General features: G+C 38.2%; 1 protein-coding gene across 1 annotated transcript in view; it reads left to right on the plus strand.

Annotated features, from left to right (window-relative positions):
- Nucleotides 1–1,101: 1,101 nt before the first annotated feature.
- The window catches only part of sim1a (SIM bHLH transcription factor 1a), a 29,659-nt gene continuing 8,025 nt past the window's right edge, over nt 1,102–22,735 (plus strand). Inside the window, exons 1-8 of the mRNA XM_057835114.1 lie at nt 1,102–1,276; nt 11,253–11,332; nt 14,373–14,462; nt 14,545–14,653; nt 14,785–14,870; nt 14,931–15,130; nt 16,594–16,700; nt 18,534–18,681. Coding sequence (XP_057691097.1) covers nt 1,102–1,276; nt 11,253–11,332; nt 14,373–14,462; nt 14,545–14,653; nt 14,785–14,870; nt 14,931–15,130; nt 16,594–16,700; nt 18,534–18,681 — 995 coding nt within the window. The remainder of the gene's footprint in view (nt 1,277–11,252; nt 11,333–14,372; nt 14,463–14,544; nt 14,654–14,784; nt 14,871–14,930; nt 15,131–16,593; nt 16,701–18,533; nt 18,682–22,735) is intronic.

Here is a 22,735-nt window from a genome sequence, read left to right on the forward strand (position 1 = left end):
TGGACTACGAGCGAAGGCACACGCAAACAAGAAAATTAAATTATGCGACAGCGTCCCACTGAGCAGCAAAAAATATTGTATGCGAAAGAAAATTGCATGACTTGTTTGTTTCACGGCTATATTGTTAGAGGATAATTTAAATAATATTTCTTTGTGTGATACACCAGGAATTTTCGGTGGTCAATTTTTACACTTTTCTTGTTTGTATTTCAATTTCAACTGTATTGACTATACTGGTCAACCCATATGCGCATGCTTGCTTGCGTGCTTATTAAATTATGCCAGTACATTACAATATTTAGATTTCATTCATACTTTAATTTCCTCTTTGTACTACATTTTCTTATATTAAAAAAAAAAAATAAATAAATATATATATATATATATATATATATATATATATATATATATATCACTTTTTCCTTGTTAAGGTTGTTATTATCTTTGGGAGCGATACCATTTAAAATTTAGGAACATGTCAGGGCTCGTGCTTGGCTCGTTTACAAACCAAATAAAAGACGACTCCTTATATTGTTTTATATCTTTCTTCATTTTGTGTCTTTTTATTGTTTAATGCCACGATAAAGTACAGTAAGTACTCGGTGTTTCGTCCTTCGTCTGAAGCTTAATACTTCCAATCTTAGTGTTGGAGGCCAGAGGTGCCTCAATGACAGAGCCAGTCATTTATCGTGAAGCACGTGACCTAAACTCGTAGCCAATGGTAAATGGGGACATTCGCACCGTCGTCCAATAGGAGATGAGATATAAGACGCTTAGGATTCGTTCACTTTGCTCTGTGAAATCACTTCTGGATGCGTTCCGACCCATATTTGGGTCACTTTGAATTTCATTTAACGACACTTAAGTGGACACGCTTACGGACATTACGGTATGTTTCAAGACATGAGCATAAAGTAAAAGTCAGGCTTATTCAAGACTTGTGTGTCAAACGCTTCAATTTTCAGATCCCACTTTTCTCCTGAGCCTCCGGTGAAAAAGTAATGCGGTCATTCTCGCACCTTCTGCGGACCTGAGAGGACGACCTTCTCGCATGTCAACTGTACCGGAATGCAGCTGGACCGAGAGTGAAAAGAAGACGCCATGAAGGAAAAATCCAAAAACGCTGCCAGGTCTCGGCGGGAAAAAGAGAATAGTGAATTTTACGAACTCGCTAAACTGTTGCCGCTACCGTCCGCCATCACGTCCCAGTTGGATAAAGCCTCCATCATCCGCTTGACAACTAGCTACCTCAAAATGAGGATAGTTTTCCCTGAAGGTGAGTCACAAAGATACCAAAGCAATTCAATTCATCGATTTCATTTGCGTGCAACATCAAAGAACACAATTTTTCCATCAACTCTTCAACAGTTAAACCCGGTCTATCACAGTGCACTACGTTTCATCACCAATGACAATTTCCACACTCATCATTGTACCCTTTATCAAAACGTTGGTTGGTCCTCACTACAATCAAGAAGAAATATCCATATCATGTTATTCATCTATAAGGCTTTACTGTGTAAACTTCCGAACTACCTCACATCTCTCCTGTCATTCAAATCCAGTAACTACATAACACGAACATCCAACTACTTAACCCTAAACATTCCATTCACTCGCACTAATGTTGGCAGAACTGGCTTAGCTACTATGCTCCTCTTAAATGGAATGAATTGCAAGCTACTCTTAAACTACAGTCAATCATTCATCTTGGTGATTTTAAATCTCTTTTGTCTGATGTTTTTACTGATTATTGTAACTGTTTCCGTTAGTGTATTTTGTGTTGTCTGATATTTGTGAATGTTTCTTTGTACTCAGGCCTCTCTTGTAAAAGAGATATTAATCTCAATGAGACTCCTGATAAAATAAAGAAAAATAATAATAATAATAATAATAATCATAAATAAATAAAAAAAATTGAATTTGCCGGTATATTTTTCCCAAAAAGAGATATATGTGTCTTTGGTTTCATTTTTTAGATTCAAATAATGTGTCAAAAACATTTGACACGCCTTTAACATTGGTCTCAACACCGGTTGGGAGGATATAACAGCATAACCTGCATGTACATTGTTTGCTGGACATTATTAAGACCAAAGAGATTGTGTGAAGGGGGGTTTCCTCACGAATATGAATAATTGATAGGCTAAAATGATGAATAAAAAATAAATCTGTATGTACTTGAACTAACGTTCACGTGTAATGGTTGAGGTGATATACCGCTTCTTTTAAAAAAAATTACCCCCCCCCCCCAAAAAAAAAAAAAATAAAAAAACATTTTGAAAACTTTCAGAATAAATGTCTGGATTTTATAAGCACATTTAAATTGCAATATTTGAACATAAATAAATTAACATGCACAATAAATACACACTTGTGAATCATCTCTTAACTATCCTTGAATCCAAAAAATAAACATTTGGCTTAAGACCACTCACCATTGTCGGTCTAAATAAAGACATTCTATATAACTGAAAAAAAAAAAAAAAAACCAAAAAACTTCTTAGTCAGGGTATAACAGATATAAATAAAAATGACGACTTCTTTTGTCCTCAAGCACTATGCTAAACGCAAAAAAAAAAAAAAAAAAAAAAAAAAAAAAAAAATATATATATATATATATATATATATATATATATATATATATATATATATATATATTTTTTTTTTTTTTTTAAACCTCGACGATGATTAATGTATGATTATCTGAAAAAAAAAATGTCTGCATAGGCTAGAAATGAAAATATTTTAAAATAAATAATGGAAAAAATAAATAAATACTTTTTAAATAAATGCAACTGATCAGCCAATCAAGCGTGCGTTTGTGGGGGTAAAAATGTAAGTCTGATCATAATGAAAATAATTCAATTAATATTGGTGGGATCATTTCTATCCTTACAACATATAAGAAGACAATCTAAATGACCTAGATAACTGAACACATTATATACTGCTTAAAGTTGGCAGGGACAATTTGAGCACCCTAAAAAGTTGCCAGTTATATGTCCCTATGCGCCCTTGCCTTAACATATGCTAAATTATAAGTGCATGAAAATACAGTCGACCAGTATACATTCATTTTCAGTACAAAGATATTTATTATCGGCATTGTATTCATTCCTACAAACGAAAATTTGTTGGCACTTGTTACCGTAAATAAAACAAACACAAACAACAGCAGAAGAAACTGCAGAAGTTTTACATGCCATGTAGAGTGCAGTGAGTGCAATGTCTCTTTATGTGCACTTCACTCTTGCCTGCATTGCAACGGAATGAATAAGATGTATCAAATCATATAATATGTTAAAAGAGTGACAGAGAAAGAGACATCATAAGCTCCCAAAAGGAAGGTCAAATTCGAACCCTGAAGTTTTCGCGGTGAGGTAACCAAGAAGCACTTGGTTCCCACAATATATTCAATTAATTTAGTTTTTTTTTTTTTAATTAATTGCCTTTGACCTGGAATCGTGTTTCTTTTGAAAGTCTCGGTGCATGGTTTCCGTTGGGTCCCTGCATGCTGATGAAGATCCATGCTGCATGCGTGACTGTTGCAGAGCCGCGCACATTAGTAGCATGTCCATCTGATCCTTCAACATATGGGACTCCTTGTAGCCCCCACATAAGGCTCATTGTCAATTTGTCATAAATAAATAAATAAATAAATACATAAATATAAGTGAATGATAAAATGTAATACTAAATGTAACTTGCAACACAACAACAACAACAACAACAAATTAGAATTTATATTTCTGATCTGGATATATGCATGGTGGTGTTGAATGAAAGCGTAACAGACGAATACTATTGCGGTTCTTTACTGAAAACACCAAATCAATTCCATACAATTTATTAATATGATGATAACTTTAAAAATATTATTTACGGTATTTTGAACTTGTTATAGTGTTACAAAACATGCAAGTTAGAACTTAATTACATATAAAACACGAATAGAATGGAATGGAATGGAATGGAATGGAATGGAATAGAATAGAATAGAATAGAATAGAATAGAATAGAATAGAATAACCTTTATATTGTAATTGCACAGAGTACAGTGAGATTTAAAGCGTCGATGTTTATAAATGGGCCCAAATGAAACGGGATCAATCTCATTTATCCATACGCCTGCACTGTATAATATGATAAATTGACTTTAGTAAAATAAATAAATTAATTAATAAATAAAATAATCATAAAAGTAGTAATAATAATAATAAATAATAATAATAATAATAATAATAAAATTGCTGCTTGCTGCCTTAGAAATTCATGTTACGTACATTAATTAGATGGTATTTAATTATTTCAAGTTTTAAGAACTCAAATTAACCATAATAATTGGATTATAGTAAATTGTTTATTTTGAGTTTGCAGTACTCAAGTTAACTTGAATTAATTAGACTTGAGTTTAATTTCAGTACTGAAGTGATACCTTAGTTAGTTTTAGTGCTGCTTATTCAGCATATGCATTTTTTTTAATACCTGAAATAATTCAACAATGTGAACAGCACATGCTATAATTTATTTAATAACACATTTTCAAACAGGAATGACCCTACCCCCAAATAAATGAAGTGAGAAGACTTAATGGATTAACTCAGCGGAATTAAACTTAATTTCAAGATGCTCACCAATGCATTTATAACACAACATGCTGCTTAATGTTTTGTTGATGTTTGGAGTGAAATCATCAATCAGTAGTATAACCAGAGCGCTCTTCAACACCTTTACCTTCTTCACATCGATGTGGCAAGTACATATTGTGGCAAGTGACGTTGAGAAGAATGACAGAGTTGGTCACTTAGTTTTGGTGATTAAAACTTGCTGTTCTTTTGCCCCGTATACGCAGGACCCCAAGAAACAGCACACTTTATTAAACAAAGCACACATAACATAACAAAAGCAACCACTAATCTCAGTAATGGTTGCTGCAATACCCATCATCCATTGTGGCGGAACATATAATAAAGTCGCTACAATATTTGACTCTTTTATAAACCAAATCAATGTGAAGTAAGTAAAGTCAGTGAAGGTGTCACCGTGGACGTGTGCGGGAATGTTTTGGTATGGGAAAAGTGTGAAAACGACGAGGCAGATCTGCACTTGTCTGAAAGAATGTCCAAAGCACACTGGGTAACAAAAAAAAAAAAAAATCTAATTTGACTTAACATCAAGTTAACATATATACAATCTACAGTATATAGATGTGAATTAATTGTGAAAACCTTATCAATGACATATAGCCTACCCCAACCTCATGCAATAATTACAATTATACCAAAATGTCCACGCTCTGTAGCCCAGTATGGGCCAGTGCGGATTTGGCTAAATATAATATTCGGATCTTATAGTAAATTTAATATTAATTGTGAGTTCCTTTAAAAGCGTTTAAAATTCATATAATTTCAAATAGGTACGATTGTAATAAAATGTCTTTAAGTGAGCCCCTAATTGTTCCAGTGTTATTGTGTCACACATGCAGAATGGGGGGTAAAATACTTTTACAATCAGTCGGTTTGTCGGTCTTATTTTTCATTTAAAAAGGCGTCCTGTACTCTCTCTCTCTCTCTCTCTCTCTCTCTCTCTCTCTCTCTCTCTCTCTCTCTCTCTCTCTCTCTCTCTCTCTCTCTCTCTCTCTCTCTCTCTATCTATCTATCTATCTATCTATCTATCTATCTATCTATCTATCTATCTATCTATCTATCTATCTATCTATCTATCTATCTATCTATCTATCTATCTATCTATCTATCTATCTATCTATCTATCTATCTATCTATCTATCTATCTATCTATCTATCTATCTATCTATCTATCTATCTATCTATCTATCAAATAACGTATTTTTATTTTATTTCACTTTTTGCGAACTGCATATGGAGAATCCGTGAGTGTGTTCTGTGTCCAAACAGAGGAGTCATATTATGGATCGGCGTGTTCCTCGCATGCCTGTTTATTTCGTTTCACATTTGCATTTCAATTCCAAGTCTGCCGCATGCGCGGACTCATGTTTGTTTTGTCCCACTTTGGGCCTCATGCGGCTTAGTGTAGACGTAGCCGCTCCCCCCCTGTATATTCAATACTTTATGCTAATAGTTTCACAAGACAAAAATGCTTTCTATACAAATTTAGACAGGATGCTTTCAGAGTTGAGGAGCTGCATTTGGTCAAAGTGTTCTGATTTTAATCTGGCGACAATTTTGAAATATTTTGCACCCAACACTGCAATTAAATAAGAGCGTAAAGTACTTTTTACTCCAAAAAAATAAAAGAAACACGTTCCCCTTCTGTTTTTTTTTTGGTTTGTTTGTATTTTGCAGTTTGTGTGCATGTGTGCGCCTCCTTGTGTATGTATGTAAAAGAAAAGGGCATAAACTTTACACACACAAAAATGCAATATTTAACCATGCAATCAAAAAAAATGAAACATAGTATTTATGCAAGATTTGTATTTCTTGTGGTTACACACAACTGCTATAATTTACTATTAAATTATGTTGCTAAACAAAAAATGCCTATAGGCACTTTTGTAACCACTTGCGTAAATACTATGTTTCATTGTTTTAGTGCATCTCAGTATACAGTGGGGCAAATAAGTATTTAGTCAACCATCAATTGTGCAAGTTTCCGACTTGAAAAGATTAGAGAGGCCTGTAATTGTCAACATGGGTAAAACCTTAACCATGAGAGACAGAATGTGGGAAAAAAAACAGAAAATCACATAGTTTGATTTTTAAATAATTTATTTCCAAATTAGAGTGGAAAAAAAGTATTTGGTCACCTACAAACAAGCAAGATTTCTGGCTGTCAAAGAGGTCTAACTTCTTCTAACGAGGTCAAAAGAGGCTCCACTCGTTACCTGTATTATTGGCACCTGTTTTAACTCATTATTGGTATCCAGTCCAGAAGAGGACTGGAAGATGTGTTATGGTCAGATGTAGGGCTGCAGCTATCGAATATTTTAGTAATCGAGTAATCGACTGAAAATTCTATCGATTAATCGAGTAATCGGATATAACATATACATATGTTTGTAGGTAAAGAACAATTATAAATATACATGCAAAAAAAAGACATTTATTCCAATATTGAACCATTTTCAGTCAATCAATATCTTTATTTTCGATGTACATTGTTGAAAACAGCCAACAATTGCATTTCAGATGTGACTACAAAAAAACCCCCACTGCTTTCACTCAAAAAACTTCTAGATCTTATAAAAAAAAAAAACCCATATTTCTTACCTAAAAATGTAATTACATTTGAGAACACATATCATTTAAAAGCTACGTGTTTTTCCCACGTGTTTCAATTGAATTTCCATTTGTGTCAAGCTATTTTTAAGTTCTAGTTAAGTTTTAAGTTAGTCTAAACCAGGGGTGTCCAAACTTTTGCTCGAGTTGCTCGAGTATTCGTTTCAGCTCTAGTCAGATGAAACCAAAATAGAACTTTTGGTAGAAACACAGGTTCTCGTGTTTGGAGGAGAAAGAATACTGAATTGCATCCGAAGAACACCATACCCACTGTGAAGCATGGGGGTGGAAACATCTTGCTTTGGGGCTGTTTTTCTGCAAAGTGAACAGGACAACTGATCTGTGTAAAGGAAATAATGAATGGGGCCATGTATCGAGAGAATTTGAGTCAAAATCTCCTTCCATCAACAAGGGCAATAAAGATGAGACGTGGCTGGGTCTTTCAGCATGACAACGATCCCAAACACACAGCCAGGGCAACAAAGCAGTGGCTTCGTAAGATGCATTTCAAGTCCTGGAGTTGCCTAGCCAGTCTCCAGATCTCATCCCCATAGAAAATTTGTGGAAGGAGTTGAAAGTCCATGTTGCCCAACGACAGCCCCAAAACATCACTGCTCTGGAGGAGATCTGCATGGAGGAATGGGCCAAAATACCAGCAACAGTGTGTGAAAAGCTTGTGAAGAGTTACAGAAAATGTTTGGCCTCCGTTATTGCTAACAAAGGGTACATAACAAAGTATTGAGACAAACCTTTAGTATTGACCAAATACTGATTTTCCACCATGATTTGCAAATAAATTCTTTAAAAATCAAACAATGTGATTTTCTGTTTTTTTTTTGTTCCACATTCTGTCTCTCATGGTTGAGGTTTAACCATGTTGACAATTACAGTCCTCTAATATATTCTAGTAGGAGAACCTGCACAATTAGTGGTTGACTAAATACTTATTTGCCCCACTGTATATACAGTATGTATATTACAGATGTACTGAAAGCAAAATTCTTGGCCGAAACTGAATATTGGAAATACTCGGCTGAAAAATACACACATATATGAATCATTTATTTCATAAAAAAACAAAACAAAACAAAACAAAACCCAAATACATGTATTTACTGCCTTGGCATTGGTTCTGCAACCCCAGAGGCTGGAGAAATTTAGTTTGATAGGTGCCAATTCTGAAATCCTGTGGAAGGGTGGCGGTTTTAGGATTTTTCTGAAACTGGGGTCAAGAAGAGGGCCCTGTGTAACCCTCAGGCGCCATGTGCCACTGCCATCTTTTTCAGTGTTTGTTTTGGTCAACAAGGCAATACGCAGATTATCCTGCATGAGGCGGTAAAGACATCTCGTAAGAACTACAACTGGTAAAAACGAGTCAAATTTGTAACAATTTGAATTCAATCATAACGTGTGCAAGTAAGGATACATCACATGGAACAATAAATTTAATCACTTTTTTCAAAAGCCATTTTAAATACAAAAGTAACATTATTTAACTTGCTCTAGAAACAACATTATCTTATTCTCTCTCACTTCAGAAGGATTTGCCGATTGTCATGCTTTGTAATAAAATGGGAACTGAGGCACTTCAAGTGACATTCAAATTGGAGAGGGGGCCAGTGCCCCTGTGACCCCCCCCTTAAAACCGCCACTGGGAGGGTGCGTTCCGGGTAGCAGTGAGCGTTGGCGTCTTCATAGCATTCTGTTCCGTGGACGTAGACACACACGTCACGGCAAATTTGGGACACTAGAAAAATGGATCTCACGCCTCCAAGGGCTAAGCTAAATGAGGTCTCGATGTACGTTTGTGTGCAACAAGTGGAATCGATTGATAACCGATCAAATGGGCCGAGTTCTAGCGGTGACTAAGCCGAGTGTAGTCGCTCCCGGCTGGATTAGACGGTGACTTGCAGAGGGGTTATGAAAGTCGTGGAAAAAAAGTGACAGTGAGCCAGTAGAGTTAACTCGCTGTATATATATATATATATATATACAGTGCCTTGCAAAAGTATTCGGCCCCCTTGAATCTTGCAACCTTTCGCCACATTTCAGGCTTCAGACATAAAGATATGAAATTTAATTTTTTTGTCAAGAATCAACAACAAGTGGGACACAATCGTGAAGTGGAACAACATTTATTGGATAATTTAAACTTTTTTAACAAATAAAAAACTGAAAAGTGGGGCGTGCAATATTATTCGGCCCCTTTACTTTCAGTGCAGCAAACTCACTCCAGAAGTTCAGTGAGGATCTCTGAATGATCCAATGTTGTCCTAAATGACCGATGATGATAAATAGAATCCACCTGTGTGTAATCAAGTCTCCGTATCAATGCACCTGCTATGTGATAGTCTCAAGGTTCTGTTTAAAGTGCAGAGAGCATTATGAAAACCAAGGAACACACCAGGCAGGTCCGAGATACTGTTGTGGAGAAGTTTAAAGCCGGATTTGGATACAAAAAGATTTCCCAAGCTTTAAACATCTCAAGGAGCACTGTGCAAGCCATCATATTGAAATGGAAGGAGCATCAGACCACTGCAAATCTACCAAGACCCGGCCGTCCTTCCAAACTTTCTTCTCAAACAAGGAGAAAACTGATCAAAGATGCAGCCAAGAGGCCCATGATCACTCTGGAGGAACTGCAGAGATCTACAGCTGAGGTGGGAGAGTCTGTCCATAGGACAACAATCAGTCGTACACTGCACAAATCTGGCCTTTATGGAAGAGTGGCAAGAAGAAAGCCATTTCTCAAAGATATCCATAAAAAGTCTCGTTTAAAGTTTGCCACAAGCCACCTGGGAGACACACCAAACATGTGGAAGAAGGTGCTCTGGTCAGATGAAACCAAAACTGAACTTTTTGGCCACAATGCAAAACGATATGTTTAGCGTAAAAGCAACACAGCTCATCACCCTGAACACACCATCCCCACTGTCAAACATGGTGGTGGCAGCATCATGGTTTGGGCCTGCTTTTCTTCAGCAGGGACAGGGAAGATGGTTAAAATTGACGGGAAGATGGATGCAGCCAAATACAGGAACATTCTGGAAGAAAACCTGTTGGTATCTGCACAAGACCTGAGACTGGGACGGAGATTTATCTTCCAACAGGACAATGATCCAAAACATAAAGCCAAATCTACAATGGAATGGTTCAAAAATAAACGTATCCAGGTGTTAGAATGGCCAAGTCAAAGTCCAGACCTGAATCCAATCGAGAATCTGTGGAAAGAGCTGAAGACTGCTGTTCACAAACACTCTCCATCCAACCTCACTGAGCTCGAGCTGTTTTGCAAGGAAGAATGGGCAAGAATGTCAGTCTCCCGATGTGCAAAACTGATAGAAACATACCCCAAGCGACTTGCAGCTGTAATTGGAGCAAAAGGTGGCGCTACAAAGTATTAACGCAAGGGGGCCGAATAATATTGCACGCCCCACTTTTCAATTTTTTATTTGTTAAAAAAGTTTAAATTATCCAATAAATTTTGTTCCACTTCACGATTGTGTCCCACTTGTTGTTGATTCTTGACAAAAAATTAAAATTTTATATCTTTTATGTTTGAAGCCTGAAATGTGGCGAAAGGTTGCAGGGTTCAAGGGGGCCGAATACTTTTGCAAGGCACTGTATACATATATATATATATATATATATATATATATATATATATATATATATATATATATATATAAAATGTACTGTATATACACACTGGGCGGCCCAAAAATGTATACACTCTATAACAGTTGGTAACCAAATTGTCTACGGATTTTTTTTAGATTAAACCCAGTGAATCAATGATGGCAGCCAGACTAAAATTTGAGGGAAGGAAAGTATAAAACTGCAGTTCAAGTGTGAACATGTCAAGTTATCAGCTGGAAAAGGGTGTATATATTTTTTGGGACACCATGTATATAATTTATAGAGTTTGTTCTATGTTGAACACACTCTTAATTTAATTAACATTTTTTTGATTGTGTGTGATTTGCTTCACAGGCCTTGGTGAGTCATGGGGCCATGTAAGCCGGAGTTCTCTGGATGGAGTCAGCCAGGAATTAGGTTCCCATCTCTTACAGGTTATTTCATTTTTTGTCTTTGTAAATATTTATTACTATTATTCTTGTTATTACTATTATTATTATCATCACTCTTAATGGTAGTTGGTGTCTCATTGCTACCCTTTGCTCTCCCGAAAGCACTTGAGGACTTAAATGAGCTGAGTGAATTCACGCTCATGCATGGGCAATCTGTCTTTCAGCCTTCAAACTGCACACATCGTTAGCAACAAATACAATGGAGCTGCAGGTTGGCCAGTGGCAAAACCTTACATGGCATTTTGAAATATAATGGTCAACAACTTATAGTGGTATGAAAAGGTATCTGAACCTTTTGGAATTTCTCACATTTCCGCATAAAATCACTATCCAATGTGATCTCATCTTGTCAAAATCACACAGATGAAAAAACTGCTTTAACTAAAACATCCCAAAAATTTATAGGTTTTCATATTTTAATGAGGATAGCATGCAAACAATGACAGAATGGGGGAAAATAAGTAAGTAAACTCTCAAGACTTAAAGAGCAATTGAAACCAATTTTTACTAAACATTTTAATTCAGGTGTGTGCCCTGTCAATGATGAGTGATACAGCTGCCCTGCCCACTATAAAACACACACCAGGTAAGAATTGTCTTGATAAGAAGCATTGTCTGATGTGGATCATGGCTCGGTCAAAAGAGCTGTCTGAAGACCTCCGATCAAGGATTGTTGATATGTATAAAGCTGGGAAAGGATACAAAACCATCTCTAAAAGTCTGGATGTTCATCAATCAACAATCAGAGAGGTTTTCTACAAATGGAGAGAGTTCGGCACTGTTACTTCTCTCCCAAGGAGTGGCCGTCCACCAAAGATGACGGCAACAGTTCAGCGCAGAATACTCAGAGAGGCAAAAAAAGAACCCTATAGTGTCTGCTAAAGACTTACAGAAATCACTGGCACATTCCAATATCTCTGTGCCCACATCAACGATGTGTAAAACTATGGTCAAGAATGGTGTTCATGGGATGACTCCGTGGAGGTAGCCACTGCTGTCTAAAAAAACATTGTTGCTCGTTTAAGGAACTTGGACACTCCATATAGGTTTTGGCAAAATATTTTGTGGACTGATGAAACCAAAGTTGAATTGTTTGGGATTAACACACAACGTCATGTGTGGAGAAAAAATGGAACAGCTCACCAACATCAACACCTCATCCCCACTGTGAAGAATGGTGGAGGGAGCATTATGATTTGGGGCTGTTTCCTGCCTCAGGGCCTGGACAACTTCCAATCATTAATGGAAGAATGACTTCAAAAGTTTATCTGGATGTTTTGCAAGAAAAACTGAGGCCGTCTGTCGGACAGTTGAAGCTAAAAAGAGGATGGATGCTGTAACAAAACATTGATCCGAAACACAGAAGTAAATAAACTTCAAAATGGTTTCAGAAGAACAAAATACACGTTCTGGAGTAGCCAAGTTCATGTCCAGACTTAAACCCTATTGAGATGCTGTGGCATGACCTAAACATAGCGATTCATGCCAGACATCTCAGGAATCTGACTGAACTACAGTAGTTTTGGAGAGACGAATCGGCCAAGATAAATCCTGATGGATGTGCCAGACTGCTCTGCAGCTATAGGAAGCGTCTGGTTGAAGTTATTGCTGCCAAAGGGGGGGCCAAAAAATATTAAATGTGATGGTTCACTTACTTATTTTCCCCCCTTCTGTCATTGTTTCCATGCGGTCCTCATTAAAATATGAAAATTTATAAATGTTTGGGTGGGTTTAGTTAAAGCAGACAGTTTTTTCATCTGTGTGATTTTGACAACGATCAGATCACATTTGATGGTGATTTTATGCAAAAATGTAAGAAATTCCAAAAGTTCAGATACTTTTTCATGCCACTGTACACACGAGAAGAACGTATTTGCAAACACAAAGTAGCGCGCACGCGGACACACGAGGAAGAGCGCATTGGTTTCCACGAAGAAGTCGCGCAGCCAAGTGAGAGAGAGAGGGGAATGATTACAGCTTCAAGCCTGCGCGCACATTAGCTGCTTGTGAAGCATCCACTGAGGTGACACCTGTATATAACACCTTTTGTATTGTTTATTGTGTGTTTTCAATTGTTGTGAAATACTTGGGGTAAGTTAATGAAATTGTTTATGATAACGTGTGGACGCTTACTGCTAATTATTTTTGTGGATTGCCATGGCTGTATAAGCAGCTAGTTATGAGCGCAAATTTGAATTGCTGTTATTGAATATGAAATGGATTTAATGTCATTTTTATTTTATTTTCATTTGCACGTGTTGATGCCATGAGCAGCTGAATAAAGTCAGCAAACCACATGGACGTCTGACATCGTCATTTTGGAGCTTAGCTCGCTGTCTAGCTAGGAATTGGCTCTAACGTCTTGGCGAGGACGGTACAATGATGTATAATACATGTTTTTGGATGGTCATTTTGAGATCTGGAGGGTATTAAAGGGTACTTGAATGTTTAATTACTCGTTGGTAACCCGGGGACTACCTCTATTATTATTATTATTATTGTAACATCGGCAAGGAAGTCGCCAGCTTCGTCAGGTTTTTAAACATTTATTTCAGAACTTGTGCAACACAACACGGCTACGGTCTGCCATAGCCGATGCCAACGACAACATGAAAAAGTAAAAATTTCCCACTCTACTGCACCTCTCTCTCTTTTGGCAGTCACACAGTGCGTTCAGGAACAGCATGCAAAACACAACCACCACTGTAGAGCCCATTTTGTTACATTATTATTATTCTGATTTGTATTTTTAATTTGTTTGTTTTGCTATGTGTAATTGTTATTTGTAATTGTACCAGCAGTATTTATATTTCGACTTACAAACCAGGTCTTGGAACAAATTAAAATTGTATGTAGAGGTACCACTGTACATTCTAATCATATCTACTTGCAATGAGACACAACAGTGCACCCGCATGACATGCCCTATCCATTAGAGTGCTTCAAACACTACCCATCAATCATTCTTACAAGATTTTTGACTTCTTGTTATTATTAGTTACATCTCTTTTGTTTATTTCAGACATTGGATGGCTTTATTTTTGTGGTTGCTCCAGATGGGAAAATAATGTACATATCGGAAACGGCTTCGGTCCATTTGGGTCTGTCTCAGGTTGGTTTAACAAAGGTAATGTTACCTCTTTTGGTATGTCATACCTGAGGTGTCACAGTCCTGACGTGGTTGTGCATTTCAGGTAGAGTTGACAGGTAACAGCATCTTTGAATACATTCATCCTGCAGATCATGATGAAATGACAGCTGTCCTCACAGCTCACCAGCCTTACCACTCTCACTTTGTCCAAGGTAAACAATGATCTTAAACTCGACAAGAGCTCATAATATTAACACTTTGAAAACTGAGAGAACATTTCTAAGATTATATCTAGTTTCTGAAAGAAGTTGGTTCATGTTATTGTTTTTTTTTCCTTCTACAGAATATGAGATGGAGCGCTCATTCTTTTTGAGAATGAAATGTGTCCTTGCAAAAAGAAATGCTGGGCTTACATGTGGAGGTTACAAGGTCAGAAAAAAACTGTTGATTTACTTAATTGTTCTTATTACAACGCTTCTTGTCACTCAGGTGATTCACTGCAGTGGCTACTTGAAAATCCGTCAATACAGCCTGGACATGTCTCCATTTGACGGCTGTTACCAGAACGTTGGGCTGGTCGCAGTTGGTCACTCATTACCGCCCAGTGCAGTCACAGAGATCAAACTGCATAGCAACATGTTCATGTTCAGAGCCAGTCTAGATATGAAGCTCATCTTCCTCGATTCCAGGTAAATATTTTAGTTTTTCTGGAGTGTTAGTTGGGAAGTCGAATCTCGGATTCAGGAGGAATCATTTGGTTTTCGTCTTGGAAGCGTAAGAGTGGACCAGCTCTATACCCTCAGTGGGGTTCACCCAATCAGTCTACATGTGTTTTGTGGACTTGGAGATGGTGTGTGAGCAGTAGTGTCACCTTGGGAGTCCTGTAGGGGGTGCTCTGGGAGTATGGGGTACTGGAACCCCTGATAATGGCATTCTGGTCCCTATATGACTGGTGTCAAAGTTTGGTCTGCATAGCCAGTAGTAAGTCAGATCAGTTTCCAGTGAGGGTTGGATTCTGCTAAGGCAGCCGTCTGTCACTGGTTCTGTTCACAACTTTTATGTACAAAATTCCAGGCACATCCGAGGCGGTGGGGGGGTGACCTCACTATTATCTCTCATCTCAAATTGAGGCAAGACTGAGGCGGAAGATCGATAAGTGGATCGGTGTGGCATCTGCAGAGATGCGAACTCTGCATCGGTCCATCGTGGTGAAGAAGGAGCTGGGCCAAAAGGCGAAGTTCTCTATTTACCGGTCAATCTTCGTTCATACTCTCACCTATGATAATGAGCTCTGGGTCATGACCAAAAGAAAAAGATCGCAGTTACAAGTGGCCGAAATGAGGTGCTTCAGAAGGGCTCTCCTTGGCACTGCCAAGGCAGTGAGGGGGTTTGGTGGCCGCAGTATTACATCTGTCATCTCACAAGTGAGGGAAGAATGGAGCAGAAGATCGATAGGCTGATCAGTGCGGTGTCTGCAGTGATGTGGACACTGCATCGGTCCGTCGTGGTAAAGACGGAGCTGAGCCGAAAAGGCAAAAGCGCCCTATTTACTGGTTGAGCTTCGCTCATACTCTCACGAATGATCACGAGCTCTGGGTCATGACCAAAAGAAAAAGACCGTCGGTACAAGCGGCCAGAATGAGTTTCTTCCAAAGGCTTACCTTTAGAGATATGGTGAGAAGCTTTATCTTCCGTGAGGGCCTCGGAGTAGAGCCTTTCATCCTTCACAACGAGATGAGCCAGATGAGGTGGCGCGAGCATCTGATTAGGATGGTGACGTCCAACTGGGAGGAGGCCGAGGACACACTGAGGACACGCTATGTCTACCAGCTGGTCTGAGAATGCCTTGGGATCCCCCTGGACGAGATGGATGAAGTGGCTGGGGAAGAGTCCGGGCTTCCCTGCTGAAGCTGCTCCCCTTGTGACCTGATCTCGGATAAGCGGGAGAAAATGGTTGGGTGGTGTTAACATCACTGATGTACATTTAATGTGATTGTGTTATTTGTTGTTACCGCATTTCCCCCTTAACATCTCAATACTTTGTTCATTGATTTCTTTCTAAGCCAACACTTTGGATTGTGTGTCAACATTTATGCTCAATAGCAAAAAAAAAAAAAAAAAAACATTCTGTGCATGTGTGTCTGTTTTTCAGGGTTGCAGAGCTTACAGGCTATGAACCACAAGATCTGATAGAGAAGACCATCTATCATCATGTCCATAGCTGTGACTCCTTCCATCTGCGCTGTGCGCATCATTTGTGTGAGTAGTTAAGCCATGCAACACACAAATGCGTCCATTATACGTACATCATACTTTATAGAGAGGAAGCATATACAGTGCCTTGCAAAAGTATTCGGCCCCCTTGAACCTTGCAACCTTTCTCCACATTTCAGGCTTCAAACATAAAGATATAAAATTTTAATTTTTTGTCAAGAATCAACAACAAGTGGGACACAATCGTGAAGTGGAACAAAATTTATTGGATAATTTAAACTTTTTTAACAAATAAAAAACTGAAAAGTGTGGCGTGCAATATTATTCGGCCCCCTTGCGTTAATACTTTGTAGCGCCACCTTTTGCTCCAATTACAGCTGCAAGTCGCTTGGGGTATGTTTCTATCAGTTTTGCACATCGAGAGACTGACATTCTTGCCCATTCTTCCTTGCAAAACAGCTCGAGCTCAGTGAGGTTGGATGGAGAGTGTTTGTGAACAGCAGTCTTCAGCTCTTTCCACAGATTCTCCATTGGATTCAGGCCTGGACTTTGACTTGGCCATTCTAACACCTGGATACGTTTATTTTTGAACCATTCCATTGTAGATTTGGCTTTATGTTTTGGATCATTGTCCTGTTGGAAGATAAATCTCCGTCCCAGTCTCAGGTCTTGTGCAGATACCAACAGGTTTTCTTCCAGAATGTTCCTGTATTTGGCTGCATCCATCTTCCCGTCAATTTTAACCATCTTCCCTGTCCCTGCTGAAGAAAAGCAGGCCCAAACCATGATGCTGCCACCACCATGTTTGACAGTGGGGATGGTGTGTTCAGGGTGATGAGCTGTGTTGCTTTTACGCCAAACATATCGTTTTGCATTGTGGCCAAAAAGTTCAATTTTGGTTTCATCTGACCAGAGCACCTTCTCCCACATGTTTGGTGTGTCTCCCAGGTGGCTTGTGGCAAACTTTAAACGAGACTTTTTATGGATATCTTTGAGAAATGGCTTTCTTCTTGCCACTCTTCCATAAAGGCCAGATTTGTGCAGTGTACGACTGATTGTTGTCCTATGGACAGACTCTCCCACCTCAGCTGTAGATCTCTGCAGTTCCTCCAGAGTGATCATGGGCCTCTTGGCTGCATCTCTGATCAGTTTTCTCCTTGTTTGAGAAGAAAGTTTGGAAGGACGGCCGGGTCTTGGTAGATTTGCAGTGGTCTGATGCTCCTTCCATTGCAATATGATGGCTTGCACAGTGCTCCTTGAGATGTTTAAAGCTTGGGAAATCTTTTTGTATCCAAATCCGGCTTTAAACTTCTCCACAACAGTATCTCAGAACTGCCTGGTGTGTTGCTTGCTCTCTGCACTTTAAACAGAACCCTGAGACTATCACAGAGCAGGTGCATTTATACGGAGCCTTGATTACACACAGGTGGATTCTATTTATCATCATCGGTCATTTTGGACAACATTGGAACAATCCAGAGATCCTCACTGAACTTCTGGAGTGAGTTTGCTGCACACTGAAAGTAAAGGGGCCGAATAATATTGCACGCCCCACTTTTCAGTTTTTTATTTGTTAAAAAAGTTTAAATTATCCAATAAATGTTGTTCCACTTCACGATTGTGTCCCACTTGTTGTTGATTCTTGACAAAAAAATTAAATTTCATATCTTTATGTTTGAAGCCTGAAATGTGGCGAAAGTTTGCAAGATTCAAGGGGGCCGAATACTTTTGCAAGGCACTGTAATATACTGATTATACAGTGTATATATACGTATACTTCATAAACAGTGTATAATTTTGAAAAACATAAATGTAAATTCATAGATACTATACTTTCTTACCACACTTCCCTCTTACACTTTTTTGTTTATCTTGTAGTGCTTGTAAAAGGGCAGGTCACCACGAGGTACTACAGGTTTTTGGCCAAACATGGTGGCTGGGTGTGGGTTCAGAGTTATGCAACCATTGTCCACAACAGCCGCTCCTCCAGACCTCATTGCATCGTGAGTGTCAACTACGTTCTAACGTGAGTACCTTTTGGTTATGGCCCCTTGTTTCCTTAAAATACAGAAACCTCAATAGTAAACATCTCAGTCTAACAATATCTAAACCGTCTCCATGCAAGTCTTACTCATCCTCTCAAAATACCATGGAACTTCAGTTCAGTGAGCCTGTTATTAGGTTTTATGATGCCACCATAGAAGAATAAAAGAAAGTGAAATGATGGCTAGATTAGTGCTTTCCAACCCTTTGTGAGTTGAGGCACATTTTTTTGCATTGAAAAAAATCTCAAGGCACATCACCAGCTGAGAATTTAAAACTACATTAACAATATAAAGTAATTCTCATCGAAGTTTTATCACTAACAATATATAAACACAAAAAGTATTTCAATGTCTAATTCTTTATTTTTACTCGCAGCAGTAGAAAAGCAGTTTTAGGATTATACCGATTTAAGCCACCAAATTTTGAAGTCTGAGAAACCTGACCAACTTCCGGTCACGTAACATAGAAATAAGTAATATGACGACATTTATTTTCCTAATAATACGTCAATTTCCTAATATTTCGGCAGAAGCAGTTTTGTGTTCACACTGACCTTATGAGCCAAAAGTCGAGCTAGTGAAACCAAACAACTTCCGATTCACGTAATGTTAAAGTAAGCAAAACAATGGTTTTAAATTCATATTACAATTTTTGTCTTCTAATATTTAAATGTATGACTTAACTCTCGATATAACATAGCACATTATTGGCAGATAATTTCCCGCGGCACACCTGACTGATCTACTCAGTGTGTCGCGACACACTTGTTGGGAAACAGTGGGATAAATTATAGTTACAGTATATAATTGTTTCATTGGGCTTGCATTTTTCCCATGACCTTCCATGGGTTTCCTCTGGGTTCGGTGTCTTGCCATATCCCCACAACCTGCTTCTTAGGTTACTAAAAAAATCTAAAATTGGCCATAGGTGTAATGCTGAATAAAGAGAGTCCTCAGGCTTTGATGTCCTCGACCTACAACGTTTCGACTTAACGACGTCCGTGTCTTGTCTACCATTTAGTCCCCAGCGCCATAGTTTCTGCTTGGGTAGTGCATAGTGCTTGTCTGCGTTTGTGCACCGGGAAGATCTTTGCCCTTTTCGCCACCCTTCTTTCACATTATGGCCCCAAAGAAGAAAGCTGGGTCTTCTAGCTCGGTCCAAAAGAATTACCATGGAACTGAACCTAACATCATAAAAATAATGGACAGAGGAGAGACACCGACTAACATCAGTAAAGAGTTATGCTGCATTCAGAACAAAGTTGAACCATGGCGTGAGAACACCTTGCTCGTCACCAAACGCAGTTTGGGTTGACACAGACCTTATGTTGGTAACGGCTGGCAACGGTCGCAGTCCATGAAACGTAAATGTAAAAATAAGGACAGTAATGTAACGAATCAGGTCGCATGTATGCTTCAGGTTACAATGTTGATGGGTTGAGTTTTGTGTTTTCTGAGCTGTCCCTAAACTCGCTGTGTGTTTAACCGGAGTGAAAGAAGGAGGGTTGGCCGGAGAGACAAGGCTGTTCACAGTAGTCGTGTTCCGTGCTTTTGGATGCAAACAAACTATTAAAAACTCTGAAAGGGCTGGTTTTTTACCTGACGCATCTGCGTGGTTCACACGGAAAAATTGTGTCATCTCAGCGACCAAGCCTTCCTGCGAGGCCCACAAACGTGTCAGATTTCTACACCGCGTACCTGCTGAAATTTTTAAATCACGTGGACTTTGCACGCGGAGACTCATGGCATCTGCTATTGGGAGAGGGGAGTGGAAAGAACGGAGAGAACTCCAACTGCTGTGGAAACACTTGGCTGCTAAACTATTAATGTTAACCAGGAAAAACATTTGTTTGATTCTGCCGATAAAGACCACTGGGACAAGCATACTATCAAACAACAAACAAGTTGTTCCTACTTGATGAGAGCTATTACATGGGGGGAAAAAAGATTATCTACTTCTGTTTCATATGAAATCGCTAGTATGTTGTAGACACTTTTTGCTGCCCCCTATAGTCTAGAAGAATATTGGTTTCACCACACAGGCAAGCTGCACAGAGCTGCGCGGAGCCGAAACCAAATATTAGAAACACTTGGCCGTAAAACCGAAAGGCTGAAAAATACAAATGCATATAATTAATTTTTAATTTTTATTTTTTATTGATGTTATTTCACTATTTTCCAATTAATGCCCTTTGCCTTGGCATTGATTCTACAAACCCAGAGGTTTGAGACATTGAAAAGTGCTGATTCTGAAACCCCAGGGGAGGGTGCGTTCCCAGCGGCAGTGAACATTTTGTGGCAAACTCTGAACAGTGCAGGCGTTGTCATAGCAACACACGTCACGGCCGATGAAACCTTGATAAATGCGCTTTCAGGAAAAAAAAGTGACAAAAAGAGGAAGTGATTGTGCTATAAACGTATTGTGCTAAACCACAGCAACTTCACATGTATGATTTTAAATATGACTTTATTTGTATATTGTTCGCTTGATTAAACTCCGAGCTACTCAAACACGGGCCCGAATGCACTGTACTCGATGTGACGCAGGTCGTCAATGGAAAGCCACTCCATAATGAGCGTGTAGCAGCGATGAAGCAAATTTATTTCATTTTCCTCCATTTAATATTTTATATATTACTTTGATACCTCAAAATACTTCCAAACTGGGGACATGTTGGCCGTGAGCCAATAGTATTCCTCTTCGCCGTCTTTTGATGCCGTCATCACAAGAAGACAACAGTTTTTCACACTATTTGGTAGTAAAACTTCAGCCTTTTAACCAAAAACTAAAAATTTTAGCTATTTTTTGTTGAAGGTTTTCGGCACCAAATTTTTCGTCACATCTCTAGTAAGGACAGAATCTTATTCTTTATTTTGATGTATTTTACTTTTTTATACAAAGTATTTTGGCATACGTTGCTACTTCAACAGTGAAATCCAACTTACAGGGAAACTTGGGTTGCGACGCCAGCTTAAGAACAGAAATTGTTCGTAACTCGAGGAGTCCCTGTAACGCATTCACATCATATCGTGGATGACACTGACTGTGGCCTAACTATTTAATAAGAATATGGGCAACACTTTATAATAACTATCAGTTTTACTAGTTAATAGATCATTAGTAAACTGTTGATAAATTATTTATTGTTGATTTGTGAAGTATTTGTTAACAGTTTGTTAAGCATTTACAGAGTTATCCAATATGGTTGACCCCATTCTAAATGCCCATGCTCGTTGATGGATCTTAATAAAACTATATACTCTTTATGTTGAAGGTCATAAGTTTTATTGGTTAAATATAGAAAAAGAAGTACAAATATTTGTTGGTTCTAAGGCAGATTTTCATAAATGTGCAACATGAGAGCTGCCTGCAAAATGCCTTTTCTTTTGAAGTGAACGGCATTTCTTAACCTGAAAAGATAGAAATGTCAAACGTTGCACACAAAAACTTGAAACGTTTCTACACAAACTTGTTTCAAGCTAAGACCACCCTGTAAATGCTTAACAAACTGTTAACAGATACTTCACAAATCAACAATAAATCATTTATCAACAGTTTACTAATAATCTATTAACCAGTAAAACGGATAGTTATTATAAAGTGTTACCAAAATATGAATAATAGAAGAGATGATCATTTGCTCAACAGTTCTTTTGGAAAGCTGCTTCAAGATGTCTTGTCCAGCCTATAATGTGATTCACTCCTGTTACTCTTCTCCAACTATAAAAAGGGTTTGGATTGTGTGCATGTTTTTGAGACACTTTCTGTGAATAACAATTAATAATAGAAATATTATTAACAATTTTCCCCACAGTGACACTAGCCATCAATCTCACAGAAAAGATCTCATAATTGTTCGATTAGTCGAAAACAGGATATCCACAATAAACACAGAATCAAAACAATAACTTTGAGCACAGAGAAAATGAGGGGTTACCAATCCTATGAAATGCATCAAAGGGGAACATAAGCTGCATACAGTTTTTGACAAAAACGTATGGTTTGGCATCAATTTGCCAAATTGCCCATTCATT

This window comes from Corythoichthys intestinalis, chromosome 4 (genome assembly GCF_030265065.1).
Source record: "Corythoichthys intestinalis isolate RoL2023-P3 chromosome 4, ASM3026506v1, whole genome shotgun sequence".
NCBI classification, from domain to species: Eukaryota; Metazoa; Chordata; class Actinopteri; order Syngnathiformes; family Syngnathidae; genus Corythoichthys; species Corythoichthys intestinalis.